Below are 21,191 nucleotides of genomic sequence, written 5' to 3'. Positions count from 1 at the left end.
TTTGTCTTCTACATTTGACATCTCACAACATCACTGAGATGTAGAAGATTTTGATGACAAGTCAAAATTTCACATTGGTCCCAGGCACTATTTTAAACCTGATTTTAAAAGATTATATTCTCAGAAGCCCAGAATTGACCACTGCTGAGAAGTTCATTGGTCACTGGTGGATCGCATATCTCCTGACAGTGAGAGAATTAAGAAAGAACAATTGTTTAGTTAAGTCTTGGCTTTTTCTTTGGAGATAAAGAAAAGGTCCACTTTGCCCACACATATTACCACTCTTTAGCAAATGGTTCTATTGTCTAATGAAACAGAGAATGATGGATAGGTATCTATCATAGGAATTATAGCTGTCAATGGCAGTTTGGAAGGAAACCTGTGACTTTTCTTTGAAACATGGGAGTGAATAAAATCACCCAGTACATCCTCACTATAAGTAAACTGAACAGTCATCTCCAACATTAAGTAAGAACAGGGCAGGGAATGAGGTGAAGAGGGAGAGGAGTCAGTGTGGGAGAGACAGGAAGGGAACAAAGGTAGGAGATGTGTGTTGAAGGAGGAGCTCTTTGTGGAGCAAAGGTCAAAAGTGGTCCAGTGCTGAGAGAATTCATGTAGATGAGGGCCAAAATAGATGACTTCCAAGGAATGTAGAGATGAGTGTCAGGAAAATACTTGCTGTGAAAGCCTGAAAACCAGATCTCAATCCCAAGCATCTACACTCAAAGCTAGGCATGGTGGCATGGACCAATTGTCCAGGTGATGGGGAGTCAGAGACAGGAAGATCTCCAGAGCTTATTGGCTGGTCAGTCTAGCTAAATGAGTGAACTTCAAATTCAGTAGGAGACCCTTTCAAATAAGATGGAGAGCAGGTGAGGAGGATATTGGACTTAGACTTCTGGCTTCCATGTATTCCCACATGTGTACACTCAGATATCAACACGTACACATTTACACACACATCCACACATGTGTGAACATGCTATATACACATATATAAATGGCCTCCATATTTTTGAGAGTGATATTCATAAGCACTTCAAGTGCATGAAGGTTTTGGTATAGCAAGTCGTCTTTTCACCTGTGGCCCCAGCACAGAGGAAGCAGAACACCAAGATGTCAGAGCATCATCTCTGTTCAGTGGATGACAGAGCACAAGTCCAATGAACGTTGTAGAGGGATGTTGTGAACTTCCTCTGTGAAGCCAGCTCCCTTGTCCAAAGGGACAAAGGGAGGAGGATGCAGATTAGACAAGAATGCTTGCAAGGACATTTCTGAAACAAATACAAGGGGCCTGGGAAAAAAGAGCTGCTTGGGGACCAATGAAAGCAATGAATAGCAGAGCAGAGGGCCTGCCTGAGGTTAGAAAGTAGAAATTTATAGAGACTTCACTCTGTTTTCCTTCCCAGGAGCACTGGAGTAGCATAAATGCATGCTAGGATCCATCCAGGACTGGAAGCCAGCCTGTGAGTCTATGATTTAGACTCAGTCCTCAGGCAGAGTCCTGTGGCATAAACAGTTCCCATTTTATTTCTTCCTTTTCTCTTCCCTCTCAACAGGATGCTGAAGGGAATGAAAGCCTTTATTTCTCAAACCTTTTCTCTATACATTCTGAGAAGTAAGTTCTCCCCCCTGACATCCTCTATAGACTCTTTCATGGGGATAAAAACTACCAAAATATTTTCTCCCTTAAATGACAGAAAAGAGGCTATCTCCTGCTCACTCAGAAAATGTTGTCTTTGATGGGCAAAAATCACAGCAGAATCTGCAGCCATCATCTGGAAGGTTCCCTACTCTTTTCTCCCAGGATAGAACGAATCAAAGTGGTTGCTAAATATCACCTTTTCCTCACGTTATCGGAAAAAAAAAGCAAAACAAAAAGCCCAGCACTTGTTTTTGTAGCATCTATTGAAGATCTTGGATTCTTGTAAGGCTATTCCCAAGATCTTAAAAACAAACTGGAGCCAGAAACAGGCCCTGCAGATATTTTAGGAGACGCATCCTTTGTTTCTAAGGCACAGCTGTGAGGAAGTGTTGAGTAAAGGTGGGGTGGTGAGCACAGGGAGGAGGGAGGGAACAGGGGATTGTTTTAGTTTTAGGTTTTTTTATTTTATTTTTTCTTATTTTATTTTCTTTCTTTTTTCTTTTGGAGGGGAACATGGGAAAGGAGATATTGTAAATAAAGAAAACATCTAGTAAATAATAATAATAATAAAAAAAGATGTGACTACAGTGTACCTGCAGCAGGGCTGGGAAAAAGGACCCAGTCCTTACTCCAAGCACAGGGGTTGAATGGTGGCAACAGATTGGCCTGTCTTTGATTCCATATGTCTCCAGCACAGGAAGCATCACATGAAGTGACAGGGTCTGGGCCTCCCAAGAGCCATAATCTGTCAGTCTCAGCCTGACTCCAGCCTAATCCTGCAATTCTACTGTGCCTTATTTCACTTTCTGTTGAACAGTTTGTGTTTCTGCCAGCTTGGGAGGTGTGGAAAGAGAATTTGCTAGCAGGAAAATCCCAGACACAATATACTCATCTCTTAGTTTTGAGGCTAAAGGAAGGAGTCCAATGTCTTCTGTAGCCTATGACACCTTCAGACCAAATTTGAAGCTCTCTGCATTTTGAGAAGTCATCGACCTGGGCTATTCTTGCTTGCTGGGCTATTTTCATACAATCCCATACTGTGGGGACTTTGTTCTACTAAAGCTCTTGGAAACTGAGAATGGATCTTCTTAAAGTCTATTACAGTGGTAACACATGCTTGCTTGTCAAATACATAGAGAATTGGAAAAAATGAGAGGTTTCATAGCCCTGTGGTTTGGTCTAGCATTTATTACTGTGAATAGGATAGTGACCCAAGGTGTCATTATCTCTACCCAGGAACCAAGCAATTTAACGTGAGAAGGGCAGTATCCTATTCACAGTGGCAGTTCCTACATCTATTGAGATGATCATGCAACTTTTTTGTCTTTATGTAGTTTGTTACATTTATTGACTTGCTTATGTTGAACTATCTGGGCATTTCAGGGATTAAAGCAAACTTGGTCATGGCGTTCTGATTCCAAGCAGGTGTAGAGATGACAAGGAACAGTGGAAAGCTGTATGTACTGGCCAGCCAGTCCCACAGGGAGGCTCCCAGCATGGTTAACACCCACATAGCACCTGCTGACTTTGAATGGATCATTAAAAGTATGTGGATTTCCCATTAGTGAAGCAAGGCTGGCAGATAGCTCACCATGCCATTGAGAGAGTGTTTATAGAACCATCCACTGCAGAGATTAGTCTGTCAGGCTGTTTTGTCTCTTGTATCTCTGAAAGGAGAGAAATGGAAAGGAAAGAATTGTTGAGGAAGTGGCTTTAGGATAGGTAACATGGCCTGCTTCTTATTTTTGAGCCTGCAAAATGAGTTTTTCCAGCAAGTATCCAGGATCCTTTCTATTAGTGTGCTATTTCATCAGCATCAACCCTTCCTATAACTTTCACTTCCTGCCATGCCTGAAACCACAACCTGTGTTCTGGTTCTGCTCCAGCACTGTGTAGCAATTTCCTCCAAGGTAAAACCATTCACATTTCAAGAAAACTCTTTAAGATGCAGGATGGTCTCTGTTGCTGTGACAGAACTCCTGAGAGAGCTAATTAAGTAGGGGTGGACAGATTCACTGTGGCTCCAAGCTTCAGTCCATGATCAGTCCATGATCAGCTGGCTTCACTGCTTGGTAGGCCTCTGACAAAGTAGAGGCAGCATGGTAGTGGTTAGAGAAAGTTCCTTGAGTCCTGCAAGGTAATAAACAAAGAGAGGAAGAGGAGTGCTCAACCAGCTCCTACTTTTTGGTTTCCAACAGTTGCCAATGATGGCATTAAGTTGGGAATTAGTCAATGAATTAAATTTATCAATAAATTCAAAGCCCTCACTATCATCTACCTTTCATGCCCCATCTCTGAACACTGCACATTGGGATAAGGCATTAACTCCCTCTAGGGGACCATTTCACATCCTAACCATAACAGTGAATGTGTGTGCTTTAAGTTTAACCACTTATTGATTTCAGCACATTTCAAACAGTGAATTCCTATTGCCGTGATGTTTTCTTCTTGTATTTAGGTCAGTGAAGTAAAACTGCTGTAAGGAAAGAAAGCCATCTTGTAACCTTGGCCTTGGACAATGTCAAGGAAACTGGAAGATAAAAAGTTTCCAGAAGGATTTATGTCACTTATTAATGTCCTGGTAGACACTGAAAGAAGATTCAGCAGTTTTTTTTCTTCCAGAGATTGTTTTCCCTTGATTATAAAGTTCCTGTGCACATTTTCCTTTCTACCCCAAGTCTTTGCCTCATTCAGCCGGACCTACTACACTTACTTACTGGGTTTTGTAGATATTTACATTTTGTGTTATTAGCATCTACTACTTTGTACTTTGGCATAACTCTGGGTATAACAATCTTATGATTAGGGGGACAAGGTAAATTCTAAAGGTCGGTTCTCAATGCTGTGAGTACTTGGAACTCTTCCCTTTCCTCTTCTTGGCTCTCTCCCATTTTATGTCTCCACTGCCTATTTTGTATCCTGCCACCACCACCCCTCCTGGCAGTGTAAATATTTTCCTTTCTGCATTCCTCATCTACCTCCCTCCTGGGCTTGGTGTTTTGTCAAGGCAGTCCAGCTTCACTGTTCTCCATATTTCTTTTTAAAATGTCTTTATTATGATTTTATTCTATTTTTATAAATGTTTTTACCTGTGTGTATGTCTCTGTACCATTTGCATGTAGTGCCTACAGAGTCCAGAAGAGGGCAAGAGATCCCCTGGAAGATGAGTTACAAGTGGTTGTGCATCACCATGTGGGTGCTGAGAACCAACCCCAGGTCCTTTGGAAGAGCTGTTGGAAAGAGTCATCTGTTAAGCCTTTGCTTCCCTCAACTCTATTTCCTTTTGTTGTCATGTGATCACTCTATAGATAATGTAATTTTACGATAAATGTAAAGCCCTCTTGTTTTCCTGTATTCAGGGATTCCTGTTCATTTCCAATTACAGATTTACAGATTCTCCTGTATTTCCTCTTTGGATGCCATAAGATGTACCTTGTTACCTCATCACACTTCATAATTTTTTAAGATGTGATTTCATGTACCTCTTACCTGGAAATGACAGTTCCTCATTCTTATGAGAAAGCAGACATGTGCCCTCATCTGTTCCCACCCTGAAACATGTCAATTGTTCTTCACCCAGGTTCTCCACCAACTCTGTAGATCATGTATAATTTAGGAGCTAGAACACCAGACACTGAACTCACAACTTAGATGCTTATCTTGCATTGATGTTGATGAGTCCTGGATCCTTCTGAAACCTAAACAGCCTTTAATATGGAGCAAGGAAAAAGCTAGAAAGAGGAAGGTGACTTTTCTACATGCAGAGTGAAAGGAGGTTTTTACATTTGGATGTGTGAATTTCAGCCAACTTAGTTCTGTTTATAGGGAGCTTTTTAAAACATTTCCTGTCCTGAGCTTTATGCAAATCAACCATACTTCACTTTCTCTCAGCATTTTCATGATTATTCAATGTGAGTAAAACAGTAGAATTAATTACCTAACAACACCATTTTAGAATGCCATAAAAGTATATTGTTCTGGAATGGCTATTGAGAAACTATACCCCTCTTCCACCTCATCCTCCACCTTAGTGATTATCATCCTCATCCCTATCACCATCTTCACCTTTACACTGCAGCATCAGCATCACCAGCATCACTATCATCATTGTCATCAGCATCAGCATCCTTCCTATAAATGGCACATTCTATTATTTTTCAGATGTGGGAACCTTGAGTAGTACTCAGGTGAGGATTAAATATACTTCTGTTATAGATATAAAAATTAAAGGTAAGTCAGATTGGTAGTTCTTTCTGTAGAATTCACAGATATATTTGGGGATAAAAGTCAGCTACCTGTTCTGACAGTGGAGAAGATTTCCTTGGGAAATAATAGGGTAGCATAATAGGAGAGGTCAAGGAAGTCACCTGCAGAGGTTACTCCTTAAGCCTGTATGGAATTCCATAAACAGCCATATCTCTATCAAAATAATGATGTCCATTCACAAGCTAAACCTATATGAGTCTGCTAAGTAATTTCCTTATGACTGTGTGTGTGTGCGTGTGTGTGTGTGTGTTTGTGTGTGTGCTATGTGCTGGTAAACTTAAGGTGCAGTATCAAGGCTCTTTTATCTTTCAGGTGTACAAAGATACTTTCAAACTGAGATGAACATGTATTTGGAAGGATGAGTTCTTTTCTCATTCAGAACCACATGCAGTAACCACGATCACTCATTCCAGGAAGGGGAGGGGAGCAGAGCATTAGATATAATTTATGCTTTGCTAATTGAAATCAAATACCAAGTTCAATCTCCCTGGGAGTTGCCATGCTCATATTTAAATCATGCAGAAGTATTATATCCTGACTCTATGTTGTCAAGTTGGTTTGGCTTTTCTGGCTGGGTAATGATCCATTCATCAAGCCTTCACACTAAGAGACCAGGCTCTGTCACTCACTCTGAGTGGGAAAGTCAAAGGAATCATAGCCACTGAAGGAATCAGACTATAAACACGTCAAATGTGCATTCATTTTCAGAATTAGAACTCTTCAAATATATTGCCTAATGGCAGGGGGATTTGTTGTTGGTGGTGGTAGTGGTGGGTGGTTGGTTGGTTTAGTTTAGTTTGTTTGTTTGTTTGTTTATTTTATTTTTTGCTTTGCTTTGCTTTGTTTTGTTTTAAATCCTTTTGCTCTGGAGCCTTAGTCCTCTGCTCTTTCTTTATGCAGAATGGCATATAAATGACTTAGGTGGGAGGGTTTTCAGACTTTTATTTCACAAGGAAAATGCTATATTTACCACCTGTTAACCATTTTAAAATGAGTTTGTCATCTTCACATGGAATATTTATATGAAGACACACACTTAGCAGCTATTATTTGGAAGCAGTATTTACAGTGTGTGTGTTATGGGCTTATAGGGACAGGCAGACAGAGAAGAAGCCTGGAGAGCTTTATCAGCACATGCCCATCCAGAATGGGACAGAAGTACAGGCTGGGAATGGCTATTCTTAGCCTGTCGGAGATCATCTTCAGAGGTTTTCTAGAAACAGATGCATTGTTCTTTGACAGAATTGTAATATCTTCATAACCTAGCTGCCAGTGAACTCCAAAACAGAACATATTTCTGCAAGAATGATATAACTCTTCCTTGCAGGGTTCAAAAACCCTGGCACCACGATCCTTGAAAGGAAATCTCTTTAACCATGAGTGAGTTGAGCTCAAGGAAGAGAGCAGAAGGAAACATTAAGACTTTACTCAAGTTCTAAATCCCAGTTTCCTTAAAAACATTTCTGAAATGATCAGTACCACCAGAGATCTAGTCTAGAGCTCAGAAAGACATGTCTGTCTGTCAGCCTTCCTTCCTTTCTTCCTCCCTTCCTTCCTTCCTCCTCCCTCCCTCCATTCTTACCTTCCTTCCTCCTTTCTTACCTCCCTCCCTTCCTTCCTTCCTTTCCCTCTTTCTCTATATCACTTTCTCCTTTCTTTCCTTCCCTCCCACCCTCCTTTCTTCCTCAGTTCTCTATCCCCTTCTTTCTTCCTCATTTTTTCCTTTTTTCTCTCTCTTCCCCTCTTCTCTTTTCCCCCTTCTATTTATGTATTGACTTGGGTAACATAGACTGGCCTCAAAACCAGGAGGGTACCTTAGTTTCCCTGACTACTGTGGTTACAGGTGTCTTCCACTATGCTAGGCTTGCACATATGTCTTGTAAAAAAACTCCATAAGAGATTCAGCTAGGGATGACACCCACTCAGACTTTGTTCTGCTTACAGAGCCAGCCCCCACATCAGCTTCATATAGTTCACCCTTCTACCCAGGTGTGTACCCCCTTCCTTTTAAAATGTGAGCACTTGTATATTAATCTATATCTTTGTTTACTTTGGCATATTCGTTACCTTAAGCTCAACTTTTCTTATCTGGAAAAAAATTATTTGTGCAGCTGTTTCTGAATGTGGTTTATCAGCCCATGGCTCACATGGTGATAAAAATCTAGTACCTTTTCCCCAGCCATAGTGTTTGTGCTTCTAAAAGAAACATCCTGTCTTGCACACAGAATCCTCCAATGACTCAGGAAACTAGTCTATTTCCTGCCATCCAGGGTAGGGGTTTGGGTGGGCAAGAAGTGACCAATACAAACACACCATCAAAAACCATCAATCAGGTTGCATTAAGTTTTATAACAACACAGTTTCCATTTAGTGGGAGAAATGACAGTTTAATAACAGCTGAACAGATTCAACTCTCCCCACTCATACACATTTCCAATTTTACTACAATTCCTGGCTTTGGAGATCTGCAAAACAAGTGCTTTATGTCAAACGCTGTGTTTTAATTGAACCATACTAATGGGAAGGGACACTTTATTTGGCAGCCCTTGAAAAGGATGTCTGCAGACAGTCCTTGCCCCCCGCCCCACTTCACACTGCAGAGCAGCAGCACTCTTGCCAATGGCCCAATGAATGCCATCTCTGAGTAGAGAAAAATGAACCATGAGGTGACCCTGAGAGGGCAGAAGCGAGACAAACAGAAAAACATTGGGTCTTCCCTTCCTCTTCACATCTGGAAGGGTAACTACTAACAATTAACAAACAAGCTCTGTTTTTGCCTCTAGGGCAGAGCCTATCCCTTAGAGCATGCTCCAGGACCACAATCCTTAAGAACAAGGGTCTTTACTTAAGGGGCCACCCACCAAGAGGCTGGGGTTTGCTGATTCCCACACTTACAAGCATTCATCTTTGCCAACCTCAGGGCTCAAAACACAGATGCTATCTCCCTGTTCTGGGAGCATTCATGTAGGCCATTTCCCAATATGAGGATGTATGCTGAGCTTCTCTGTAATTTAGAACACTCATGAAAATATAGAGACCCACCTTGGATGGCTCTCAGATAGAAGGCTCTAGGGGTGTAGGGTATTTTTTTGTTTTGTTTTATTTTATTTTACTTTATTTTTGGTGAAGAACATACGTGCATGCCTTTGCCTTCATATTGTAGGGAGGGAGGAAATCAAAGGGTTGTGGGATGAGGCCTTTGATGGGAAGGCTAGACAGGCCTTGGAGGGAGGATATTGCTCCCTGGGAGTCTTGGAGCTCTCAGTCACAAATAGCATCCCAAGACTATAGTAAGAGTTCCTGCAATGTGCACCTTCCTTTCTTCTTCCTTTCTTCCCTCCTTTCTTCCTTCCTTTCTTTTTTCTTTCTTATACTCAACATAGCATCTGTCTGTGACATTAGAAGATGTTTATCCTGTTTAACTGTTAACTAGTAAAAGATACTATTCATAGTGAATTTTAGTAGCCATCTGATCAACCAGATACTGTTGGTTCCTCCACAGGGATGCCATGAGATCTATACCTCTGCCAAAGTCCACAACATTGGATATAACCTGAATGGATCAGGTTGGCAATCTACTTGGTACTACACCATGGCTGATACTTCTGAACCTGGGGGGATTTGGGACTCTGCTGAAGAGTATCCTTGCTATTCATTAGCCTTCCCTCCACACCGTCAGCCTCACTTATCACCCTCTTCCTGTTCCCACTGGAAATTTTGACCAGTCATTTGGTAAAACATCATGTTGAAGGGTTTGTAGAATTTCCGAAGTCTATGGATGACATCTGGGTCAATACGGGGATGAGTCCGACCTTTGCTCTTGCCCAGACATCTTGGGGCACTGCTGTCTTCTGGCTTCTTCAGGCAGGGGAATCCCTTGGTTTTGTTGAAGTAAAAGTGCTTCTCAGTCACAACACGCTTGAGGCCTAGGAAATCCTGAACCTTGGCCATCTCCCCTGCGGGGTCCACTATGAGTCGCTCACCACTGACAAACAGGATCTGAGAAAGGGGAAAGTACTGCAGCCAGTTCTCCAGGTGCAGAGCGTAGATCCCAATTCGAATGGCGCTCCAAGAGGCGTCAATCAGCCCCAGGGTCCTGTTTTTAAAGGCCAGCACCTCAAAGGTGGGGATCTCTGGCTTTTTGGACAGTGTCTGGGTGTAGTCAGAAATGGCCCTGGTCACTGGATTTCGTACCACCACAATGAGTTTGATGTCCTTGGCCATAGAGTGGATGCGCTTGGGAGCCTCATTCGTCACAAAATAACTGGGGGTCTTCTCCATGGTTATCTGCCCATCCAATGTCTTAGGCATCACATTTCTAGAAGAACAAAGAAAGAGGAAATACAGTGGTTATTACTATACCCAAGATATTTTAGTATCTTTGTACAAATTATGTGCAACACATAGCCTAGGTAGGAGTCACCAAATAGAACAGATGAGCATTGGACAGTTCTCTGTCTCTATGTCCCAAATGTAGGCTCAACTATGTAATTATCAGAAAAGGCAGTGTAAGACTTATGCATTATTCCTTGGGAAGCTTGTATCCCCAGGTTTAAACTGCCTTTCTACCTTTTACCAGTTGTATTTAACCTAGATATGCCCTTAATTTCCTTACATATTAGTTTTATAATCTCTGAAATGGAGGTAATGATAGCAACGACTTCACACTGTAGTATGAGGATTAAGGGAGATAATGTTTGAAAAGCATTTAGCATGGAATCTCATGTGTGCAGAGCTCAGTAAATTAAGTGTTTTATTATTGTTGTAGTAGCTTTCAGGAAATGTTTGAGCTCAACAAGACCTCAAAGATTATCTAGTCCAGGGTTGGCAAATTCTCCTTGCCTCCTGTTTGTATGTGAGTCACATCTAAGAAGGATTTATAACCTTTAAATGGTTGTGGGAAAAAACCCAAATGATAGTAATAGCAGCATTGTATGATACATGGAAATTATACAGAATTTATATTTCAACGCTTGTAAATAAACCTTCATTGGGACACAGCCACACTTGCTCATTTGCATATTGTTTATATGCTGCTTTTTATACAATAAACAGTGAAATTGGTTGATGCAACAGGTATGTCGCCCACAGAACCTAAAATATGCATTATTTTGATTTTTAAGGAAGCTTTCTGACCTCTGATTTAATTGAAAAATAATGTTGTATAAATGTAAAAAAAAGGAAGGGGGGATAAAGAATGAACAAAGACGTCAGGTAAGATTTCTGTCCTCAGAAACCTTAAGCATATCCACGTGCCTTGACATCTTTAGTCACCTTAATTTTATTTGAGAACAAAATGACATACAATGCAAGCATAGGCCTGCTTCAACATATACAATTTTCCTTTCTCTTTGCTTCCAAGTTTGCCCAGCAAACTTCTCATAGAGCCTGCTCTAGCTAGGATCTTGAATACCCCAAGTTCTCCCTCTCCACAAGCCATATGTTAAAGGCTTTGTCTCCAGCCTGGGTAGGATGGTGGAGTCCTTAAGGGTGGAGCCTAGTGAGAGGTAGTTAGGTCTTTGGAATCATGCCTTGAAAGGGCATATTAAGAGGCTCTCTCTCAAGTTGGCTCAGTGGTTAAAAGCACTTGCTACTCTTGTAGAGAGCTGAGTTTGGTTCACAGCATATGTTTGCCTGATGGTAACATTCCAATTCCAGAAGATCCAACAGCCTCTTATAAACTCTGTAGGCACAAACATGCACGGAGGCAAAAGCACATATACATGAACAAAAAAATCTAAAAGAAAAAATAATTAAAGGGCATGCTAAGACCCCAGCATGTCCCCTATCTTTTTTCTCACTTTTATGGCCAGGCCATGCAGTGAACAGGCTTCCTCTACCATATATTGCTCTCATAATGAATTGGGTTGTCACAAACTCCCCCTCAAAAAGTAAGCCAAGCAACCATGGATTGGAAGCTCTGAAACCACAAGCCACAATAAATCTTTCTTCTTACAAAGTTGACTATAGTAGGTGTCTGTTATAGTAATGAAAAGTTGCAGACCTACACAGACCCTACACCATGGTTCTTGTCTACCAGTCTCTTTGCCAAAAGCACTTTCCATCACCTCCTTTCTATCCATGTTTTCCTTTAGGGAAGGACTTTGATGCCACTTCCTCCAGCCCAAAGCAGAAGGCCAATCGGTGACTAAAAATAGGGCTCAGGGCATTATTATGCAGCCAGTTGGATATAGGCATATGGAGACCAGTGCTAATTGAGAATAAACATGTTCAATTTCAATACCTGATGGTACAGTGGGCCATCTGCCACCAGGTGCTCCATTAAATCCATTCACTTCTGTGTCTTAACTAAAGTGGTACATTCAGGATTACACAAGACCTCTTTGTTATGATGACATGCTTTTAAATGTTGCAGCTAATAAAACTTAATTCAGACAAAGATCCCTTAGCCTCTCCTACCATAATTAAATTTATTTACTATCACTTGCGTGGAGAAAGAATGACTTCTTTTATCTCTGATTCACATGCTCTGTCAATAATTAATTGCTCCTGGGTTTTGAGCTTCCACAGAAAGCACCTTTATTAATCAAGAGGAATTTGCCTGGTAGAAAAATTTGCTAGAACGAGACCTTGTTAGAGTACACTGGTTGCAGAGGATGTAGTTTTTAGGTGAAAGCCACAGGCATGGCCATAAGAAAGCATGATTGTTTGGGGATGACATAGTTTCCAAAGTATTGACAGTGTCTGTGTGTGTGTGCTTGTGTATGTGTCTGTGTCTGTATGTGTGTGTGTGTGTGTGTGTGTGTGTGTATGCATGTGTGTCTGTGTGTTTATGTATGTGCCAGTGATCTCATTTGCAAGGGTGAGGGTAAGGAACAGCCTTTGAAAGGAGACCTGCCTAATCCAATAACCTGAAAGCTCTGATGATCTTTGTTGTCTCAGTGAAGTCCCTTACTCCATACTCAACCTCAATTTCTCACATAAAGGATAGAGCTAATAAAATTCCATGCTCAAAGGACTGAGATGAAGACTAAATGTGATAATGCAGGTGGATGGCTCAAGAGAACACCTCATGAATGCCAGAATCTTATTTTTACTTAAGCTGGCTGTCTGGGATCATTTTCAGAGCAATTCTTATGGAAGGGCAGAGGGAAAAACCTTACATTTCACTGAATGAAAAGCCAAATGGAGGGTCTGTTCTAGAATAAGGCCAATTCTTGATCTAGAGACTGATGGCCAACCAGGAACATATCATATTACAAAACATTAAACAAATGTTGACAAAAGATAATGTCCTGAAAAATGTTAGTTTTGCATGGCTTCCCCCAGATTTTGGCCCCTGGGTCACTCTTTTCTGTCTTGTTGCATTTTCCCTCATCTGGAAGCAGCTATGCAACTCCTACCCTCCATTCTTTGCATTCACTCCGTAGACCTCAGTGCTAACTTTTCATTAAGTCCCATTCAATTCCTCTCCTCTGGCTAATTGACAGTCTGTCAATACCCGTGTAGATCTTGAATCTTTTATCCCAACCTACATGCCAGTGGATACAGTAGGCTGAGGACATGTCCAAACCAGTATTTAATGTAAAGAGAGTAAAAGGTAAGGAACACTGAGGAAAGCAGAGGGCAGAAGAGGAGTCTCAGTGGCTCTGATCATCTTGCTGCAGGTGAATGGGACAAGCATGTAATTCAAGTGCATTCCCACAGGTGGGCATCCATGGTAAGCAAGACTGGACCACTGATTTAAGATCCAACTATGATTTTGCCAGTGAGAAAATCTCCAGTGGCTTCTCCCAATTCTACAAAATAACAGTTCTCCCTCTTCTAAAACTCAGCCTTTCATTCGTTCACTCACTCACTCATTTGTTCAAGTCATGAATGAGCATTTACTAGTAATATAATGGTTGATTAAACAAGGTTGGAGAATGCAGCCTAACTTTGAATTCTGGCAAAAAGAGTATTACAATGCCATATAATTATATGTTTTTATCAACAGAGCAGGTATCATTACTTTTCTGGTTCCACACAGAAGGAAAACAGGCACAGAACCCAATGTCTCATTCTCAAGGAAACTGTTGAATGTTTTGTCCAACAGGTAAGTTATTCAGAAGTTAATTAGTTGACTGTCAAGCTATTCATCTCGTCTCTGAAGATGAGGCCAGTTCTGGATAAGTTTCATAATAGCTAAGTTTTTTTATTCTTTATCTTCCCCAGATCTCTTATCTGGGTCTTTGATCCAGCAACTATTTCTACACGGTCCTTTTCCCCTCTTCTGTAACACTGTAGGAAGCAGGGCTGGGTAGTTTGCTTAGTCACTAAAGTGTTTATCCCAAACAACGGAACATAGTTTGACCTGCCTCCCAGTACCCACATTTTTAAAAACCTGGATGTGGTGGTACATGTTACAATTTTAGACTCTGGCGGCAAAGACAAGTGGAACCATGAGGCTTGCTACTCAGCCAGCTTAGCCTACTTGGAAAGATCCAGGCTAAAGAGAGACTCCATCTCAAAAAAACAAGGGAGGTGGGACCTGAGGAAAAATAACTGAGGTTGACCTCTGTCCCCACAAACACAGGTGCACATTTGCATATATATGACACACTTGCATTCACACACACACACACATGCACGCATACACATAGAGCATACACATGTGCAGAGAGAGGTGGGAGGAAAGGGAGAGAGACTGAGAGTCAGGCTAGCCAAGGCAATTTTTCTATTGGATAAGACAAATTTCCACCTGGGCTTAGAGTCTTATCCTTCCCACCTTCTTGAAGCTTTTCACCCCTCAATTTCTCTTGTCTTTTCTACTTTTTAATTAAGTTTTTCTCAGCTGGGTCTGACATTTCAATACGGCCATGTTCTCACATTGTGGTGTGTGTGAGGAACAGGAGAAAGGCCAGGGATGCTGAGGGAGTTAGAAAATGTAAGAGAGGTAGAAAATAAGGTCAGGAAAGATGGGTGGGGACCAAATCCTAGAGGGCCTAACAGATCTGAGGAAGGCATAAGGATTCTTTTCTATACAACAAGAATCCAATGAAGAAAGCCAAACAGGAGACTAGAGTGTGATTCACACTTAATTGTCTTTTCTGGTTGACTGATGGGACCAGAGAAGAGTGTGTGTGTGTGTGTGTGTGTGTGTGTGTGTGTGTGTGTTCTAAAGGCAGCAGGCTCAGAAGCTATATCAAGGCTATGGATAGAAGTGGCAGTAGTCCACATGAATGAACATCCATCATCCTTACAGATGGGTAGACTGAGGTAAAAGAGTGGTATTCAGGAACACTGGCTGCAGCAGGATGGACTTATGATCTAGTTATGAGGAGGGCACTGTAAAAAAAAAAAAAAAGCAGCTGTAATGTGGAAGACAGCAATGCTGACTTTGAATTTGGAACATGGGATATCTGTTCCATACTCAGCTGGACCCAACAACTTGGGAGTCTGAAAGTCACAGTCTGAAACCATGGTAGTTTGAAACCCAGAGAAAGAACTGGGCTGGAGATGAGCACTCATCTTCTATGTGCATATTCCCTCTGCTACGAAGTAAGAGCTCAATGTCTATATGTCTATCTTCTGCTACTCACCAGCAGATACTCAGACCTGCTCTTTGTCAATGCATTGAATTCCCAAGCAGGAAAAAATTTAAATGTTTGTTGTATCAAAAAGTTAATGTTCTCAAAGGTTTTTACTAGCTCCTATTTTATTTCATTGTATATTTTAGTTTGTGTACAGAGCTTGAGATTGAATTCAGGGAATTCAGTACCTTTATCTTGCTAGATAACTGCTCTACCACATCTCAGCACCTTACTAACCACCTTTACCCGCTGCCCTGCAGAGTCCTTGAATTACTGAGATTACAATAAAGATCTAAAGTAGACTGGGTGAAGTGAAGCTCAGCAGTAAAGGGTTGGCTTAGCACACCAGGCACAAAACCCTTAATTTGTTTTCTTGCATTGTATAAACAAACATATACAACCAAAGAATCACAACAGAATTGTTTCCCAGGTCCTGCATAGCTAATCCCAGTTCTCTATGATATAGAGCAACACTTTCATCGACTGTGTTCTTAGTGCTTATGTAATGCTCTATGGCTGATTGTAGTCATTGTGTTATGGGAGTGATACACAAAGAATACGTGGTCTTTGGGGAGTTGGACAAACTGATTGAAACTGGATCACATGCTCCTTAGATTAAATTTTCCATGTATGGGGTCAGCAAGCCTGCATCATACCAACCCTGTCTGAAAGACCATGTACATCACTGTGGACCATATGGTGAGAAAACACTGCATCTGGGCTTCAGAGAGCTCATTAACAATACCCAGGATACTCAGAGCAGCTGTGACATCAGCATCACCACAAAGTCCTGAAGTGAGAATCATTCCACCCAAGCTGTCAGCTGCTCTCACAGCACAAGCGTTTATGAGATTCCTTGCAGCTCTCCCCACATCCCTCCTCCTTCACTTTGCTAAGCACTGGCCTACTGAATTCCAGTCACCAGAGCCCAGTGACATTAGATGCTATACCACTTTAAGTCTGTTACGACAGAGGGCTTGCCCACTCCATGGTATGTTTCATGTGTGAAGTAAGACTGGTTTCACTAAGCACAGTCAGATACACGATTCTCCCACATAGTCAAGAGCACAAAATTTAGGGGTCTGATTGCCCAGTTTGCACTGGGCTATTAGTTGTGTGATCTTGCATACATGACTTAACACTAGTGCAGATATGCCAACTTACAAGTTTTTAACTATGACACTGCAAAAGTGGTTCACATTCAGTAGAAACCATGCCTTGACTCTGGATCTATTACTGGGATAACATTTATATGTGACTCCACCCCAACTCTGGTTTGGTTGATACGGGGTCACACTATGTTGCTTCAGCCTCCAAGTAGCTGTGACTGCAGGGATGCATACTATCCCACTTGTACTACTTTCTCTTGATGCTGAACTACAGTTTCTGTTCAACCACATGCTCATAAGGATGGATGGCCAACATTCCATAGCATATCTGAGCATATCAGTGGTGTTCAGTGGGTCCCAAACCCAGTTTTAGGGGCTGGGAGTAGGGTTCAGTTGGTAGGGCTTTTGCCTAGCCTGTAGTTTGGTGTCCCAGTAAAAGCATGATTGGTATGGTTGTGTTGTCCTAGCACTTGTCAAAAGGATCAAAAGTCCTAGGTTAATTATAGCTACTGAGCAAGTTTGAGGCAAGCTCTAAGGGCACATGAGCCTATTTAAAAAAAGAAAAAACCAATGCATTGTTAACTTCCAATACATTAAAGTTATGATGAATTCATTGAGTGTGTCCCTACTGTAAGTCCAGAGGCACCTGCAATGTCTCATTTCCATTATCTGAAGAGCAATCATTACATGAATAATTGCCTTTTCACAGGGATTTATTAAATGAGTTAACACCTAGTGAGTGATTCACATGGATTCTCTATACATTTGATGTTGATTTTCAAAAATCTCTTTTGAAGTTTGTACCCTTATAATCTCTTTAGAGATCAGAAAACTGAAGCCCGGCAAGGCCGATTCATTTGTTCACAGTGAAAAGAGGCACCTTTACAGAATTCACTTTACATTTTGCCTAATAACATAGCCTACCCTTTCAGTTACTTCTCGACAAGTAACACATTGCAGGGGCTCAGTAAAGTGACATGACTGTCCCAAAGTCACTGTGTGAGTAAGTGTCAAAGGAGAAGTTTAAAATCAGACATTTTAAAATCATTACATCACCTGTGAAAGTGGCGTACTACTTTGAAGCACAGAACCCAGGCCAGAATCCCTAGAAATTCTTGTCAGATCAAGCTACATCATTCAATTTGTAATATCTCTCTCCAGGGCCTCCTCAACTGAAGCGAATGGACACCATCATGAACACTGAGGGAGAAAGCAGTCAACCATATGAGATATAAAGTGCCCATTCTCCCTGGCAGGGTCAGTGCAGAGCTTGCCTTTAGCTTCCCTGAATAGCAGGTGTGTGGGCACCTTACACTTTTCCAAATGCATTATATGGTGGAATAAATGGTGCATAAATTAGCAACATTTTCTGAGCTTTCCTGATGAACTATAACCCACAAAAATGATGGTTAAAACAAGGGAAGGAGGTAGGCTTGCTCCTCTTCAGCTAGGGAAGAAACACAGTTAACAGCCAGTGCAGCAACTATGTCACATTACCCTGATTTTAACCTAACAGGCCGCTGTGACTCACTGAGCCCTTTATAAAGACAGAGAAAGTTGTGTTTCAGAGAGAAAAATTATTCTTGCCCAATGATTCATAGGCCAGATATTGCCTTTCCCAAATATGTTGGTCTTCACACCCAGGTTTATGAAAAAGGAAGTGTGATCCATTTGAAAACTGCATTCATATGCAGATGATGGAGGAAATCTGCATGTTTGAGCACCACACTACTCTAAGCTAGACGCAAAAGAAGGTTCTGGGCTATAGGTCTGTGTTTACAGTCAACTTACTGAATGAATTTAGGACACAAATGTTTCTTCCTTAGACCTCCACTTCTTGTACATAAAAAGGGCTGTGTTTCAAGGTCACTTCTCATTAATTCAATGAAATATCTGTTGGTGATTATTATATACAAGGGGCTAAGTACATGCTGGAGTAAGAAGCAGGTGTGGTCTCTGATGTTCAAGACACTAAGTTCCTGGAGAGGAAGCTGGGATGGACCATTTCTGCGGTGGTTCCTGTGAGATGACTCTGTTGCTGCATCTCCTCTCTCTTGTCATATGCCTTCATGGGGAAGAGGAAGAGGACAGAGAGCTGTGAAATGAGCAGGAAAAGGTGAAGATTATGATAAATGGAATGTGAAGAAGAAGGAAGTAGAAGGTGAGACACAATAATATACAAGGAAGGATCATAAAACAATAAAGAAAACACCCTGGGTATAAATGTCATACAGTCACAATACAGAAGAAAACAATAACCTCAGGTCTCAACCATGTTTCTGTTTGGAATTTTGTGCCAAATTAGCAGAGATCTTTCAAGACTGGGAGGGTTATGATTCTTATTGAGGTAGTTTGCTTTGGGGTTTGGTTTTGTTGCCAAAGAACTACCTGAATGTGGTGGTTTGATTAAGAATGACCCCCGTAGGCTCATATATTTGCATGCTTGGTTTCTAGTTTATTGGGAAAGATTAGAAGGTGTGGTATAACTCTAGGTTTTTTAAAACCTATTTTTAATGATGATTTTAAAATGCTTTGACCTCCTTTTTAGCCCACCACCCATCAGGGGTAGTGGAAAAGGAGGATACAGTGGGGTGGGGGTGGACCTGTTTAGAAAGAATCTTTGGAGCAACTTCCATCTCTGTTACCTAAAACTTGACAGTTTAGTTTATAGGTTAGCAATGATAGCTCAATCTACTTGCAAATACTTTACAAATATATTAGCAGTCCAGTTTTGTAGAGTTGAGAGAGCAAACACAAATCAACAGTGGCGACTCTACCTAAAAGAGACAGCCAGGCCTCAGCCTTGGCACAAATCAAGAGGAAAGATGAGCAGGAACACCAGGAAAAGTTCTTGGATGTGCCTTTATCAGCAAAGCAAAGATCAGCAAAGATGTGAAACCAACAGGCATTCCACAGCTAGCTCTATCAACAAGCCAAGCTCAACCGCTGACACTGTCCATGGAGTTCCTTTATACTCCCTCCAAACATCACATGTCTTTCATGGGTCTTACCTCAACACAGGTCTTGCCTCAGCATGTGAGTCTATTTTAGTTGACATCACTCTGCCAATCAGCCCAAGACCACAAAAGTGACAAGAGAAAAAAACAAACAAACAAACAAACAAAACACAACAAGTAATAACATACCACCAAAAGTTTTTTCGTACATATCTCTCTATAGAGTCCTGACAAATAGAGCTTAATTACACAGTGTAAGTTTGCACTTCAGTGTGGCCTTGTTGGAGGAGGTGTATCCCTTGGCAGTGGACCTTGAGGTTTCAAAAGTCCACCCCAGGCCCAGTCTCATTTTCTCTCTGCCTCCATTTTGCCAACAAAATGTAAGCTCTTAACTACTACTTCAGCTCTTTGTCTGCTTACCACCGTGTGTTTTCCACCATGAAGATCATGGACTAACCCAGTGAAACTGTAAGCCAGCACCAATTAAATGCTTTTCGTGTGTGTGTGTGTGTGTGTGTGTGTGTGTGTGTGTGTGTGTGTGTGTGTAAAATTTGGAAAAGAGGTGGGAATTCATCCCTAGTGCTGCCTCACCACCATCACTTGCACACATCCTCATCACCCGGAAAGGCAGCCTATCTGTATTTCCAAGAATCTGATAATGATTATCTCCAGGGAAAGTAAGCATTGCAGCTTCCTGATCTATAAACATGAGGTACCTCAGACACTGCCACTGAGCAGCTTGTGTGTCAGAAGCTGGGTCTACCCTGGATTTCAAAATCAGTACTGTGCACAATGTCAGGTAGCACCACGGGCCACTGTCATTCAGGTCACATGCCCCTACAGAAATGCTGATCACATGTGTTTATAAGTACTGCCAAATTTTTCTTGGAAGTTCCAGTTACTTTTGTGATCCACTGGTCTAATCAAAATTCCTAGATTTGAATCTGTTCTGTGCCTTTCATTAGAGGTAAGATCTTGGACAAGCAGCTTTGCTTATCTCTGCCTAAATTTTTTTCTCACCTATAAACTGGAATAGTGATAATATATACCTTATGCAGTTCTCTTAAAATGGAGTGAGTTCCTTTGGATTCAACTGTGTTCACCTACCTGAGGCGGGGAAGCTTAAAAAGCACAGAAGTTAGTTTTGGCTCATAGTTCTATAGGTAGAGCTCTGAGGGCTTGCATCTGGTAGTGGCTTTCAGGCTGCTGGAATTCAAAGACACACAGTGCATCTATCTGCTATTCCTTGACTCTGAAATGTCTGTTACAAGTTCAGGTTTTGAAGGTTTGTTCCCAGCTGGTGTCACGATTTTGATTGCCTGGGTAGCCTTTGGGAGGCAAGGCACAGTTGGTGGCCTTGTAAAGTTAGAGCTCAGCCCTAGTTTCTGGTCCCACTCTGAGCTTCCTGATCCAAGTGAAGTGAGGAGCTTCCAGCACATGCTGCCACCACCATGAAAACTCAACCATCCCTTCTCTGCCATGGTGAGCTGAAAGTTTCAGAAATTTTTTATATAAAATAGTATTGTTCACTATCACCAGACACCAAGCATTTATTATACAATAATCTATAGTGTTCACAGACTGGATATGCATATATGGGTTATGCTAGGGATATGGGTCAGAACTGTGAAGTCAGGGAAATTGAAGATACTTGTGGGTGCTTGAACTTGGACTATAGTCA

At 41.5% G+C, this 21,191-nt stretch overlaps 1 protein-coding gene across 6 annotated transcripts in view; it reads right to left on the bottom strand.

The window, feature by feature from the left end:
• Positions 1-8,240: 8,240 nt before the first annotated feature.
• The window catches only part of Hs3st4 (heparan sulfate-glucosamine 3-sulfotransferase 4), a 417,366-nt gene continuing 404,415 nt past the window's right edge, over positions 8,241-21,191 (bottom strand). For 4 of the 6 annotated variants that reach the window (XM_031388205.1, XM_031388208.1, XM_031388207.1 and 1 more), the window contains exon 2: positions 8,241-10,229. In XM_031388205.1, the coding sequence (XP_031244065.1) occupies positions 9,593-10,229 (637 nt within the window). In that variant the 3' untranslated portion in view covers positions 8,241-9,592. Of the gene's footprint in view, positions 10,230-17,609; positions 17,650-18,344; positions 18,649-21,191 lie in introns of those variants that run through there. The other 2 variants (XM_031388206.1, XM_031388209.1) reach the window with 2 other exon arrangements.

Source organism: Mastomys coucha, unplaced genomic scaffold (assembly GCF_008632895.1).
Source record: "Mastomys coucha isolate ucsf_1 unplaced genomic scaffold, UCSF_Mcou_1 pScaffold21, whole genome shotgun sequence".
NCBI lineage: Eukaryota > Metazoa > Chordata > Mammalia > Rodentia > Muridae > Mastomys > Mastomys coucha.
Note: the sequence above shows the minus strand (reverse complement) of the source record. Positions and strands in the feature narration are given on the sequence as shown.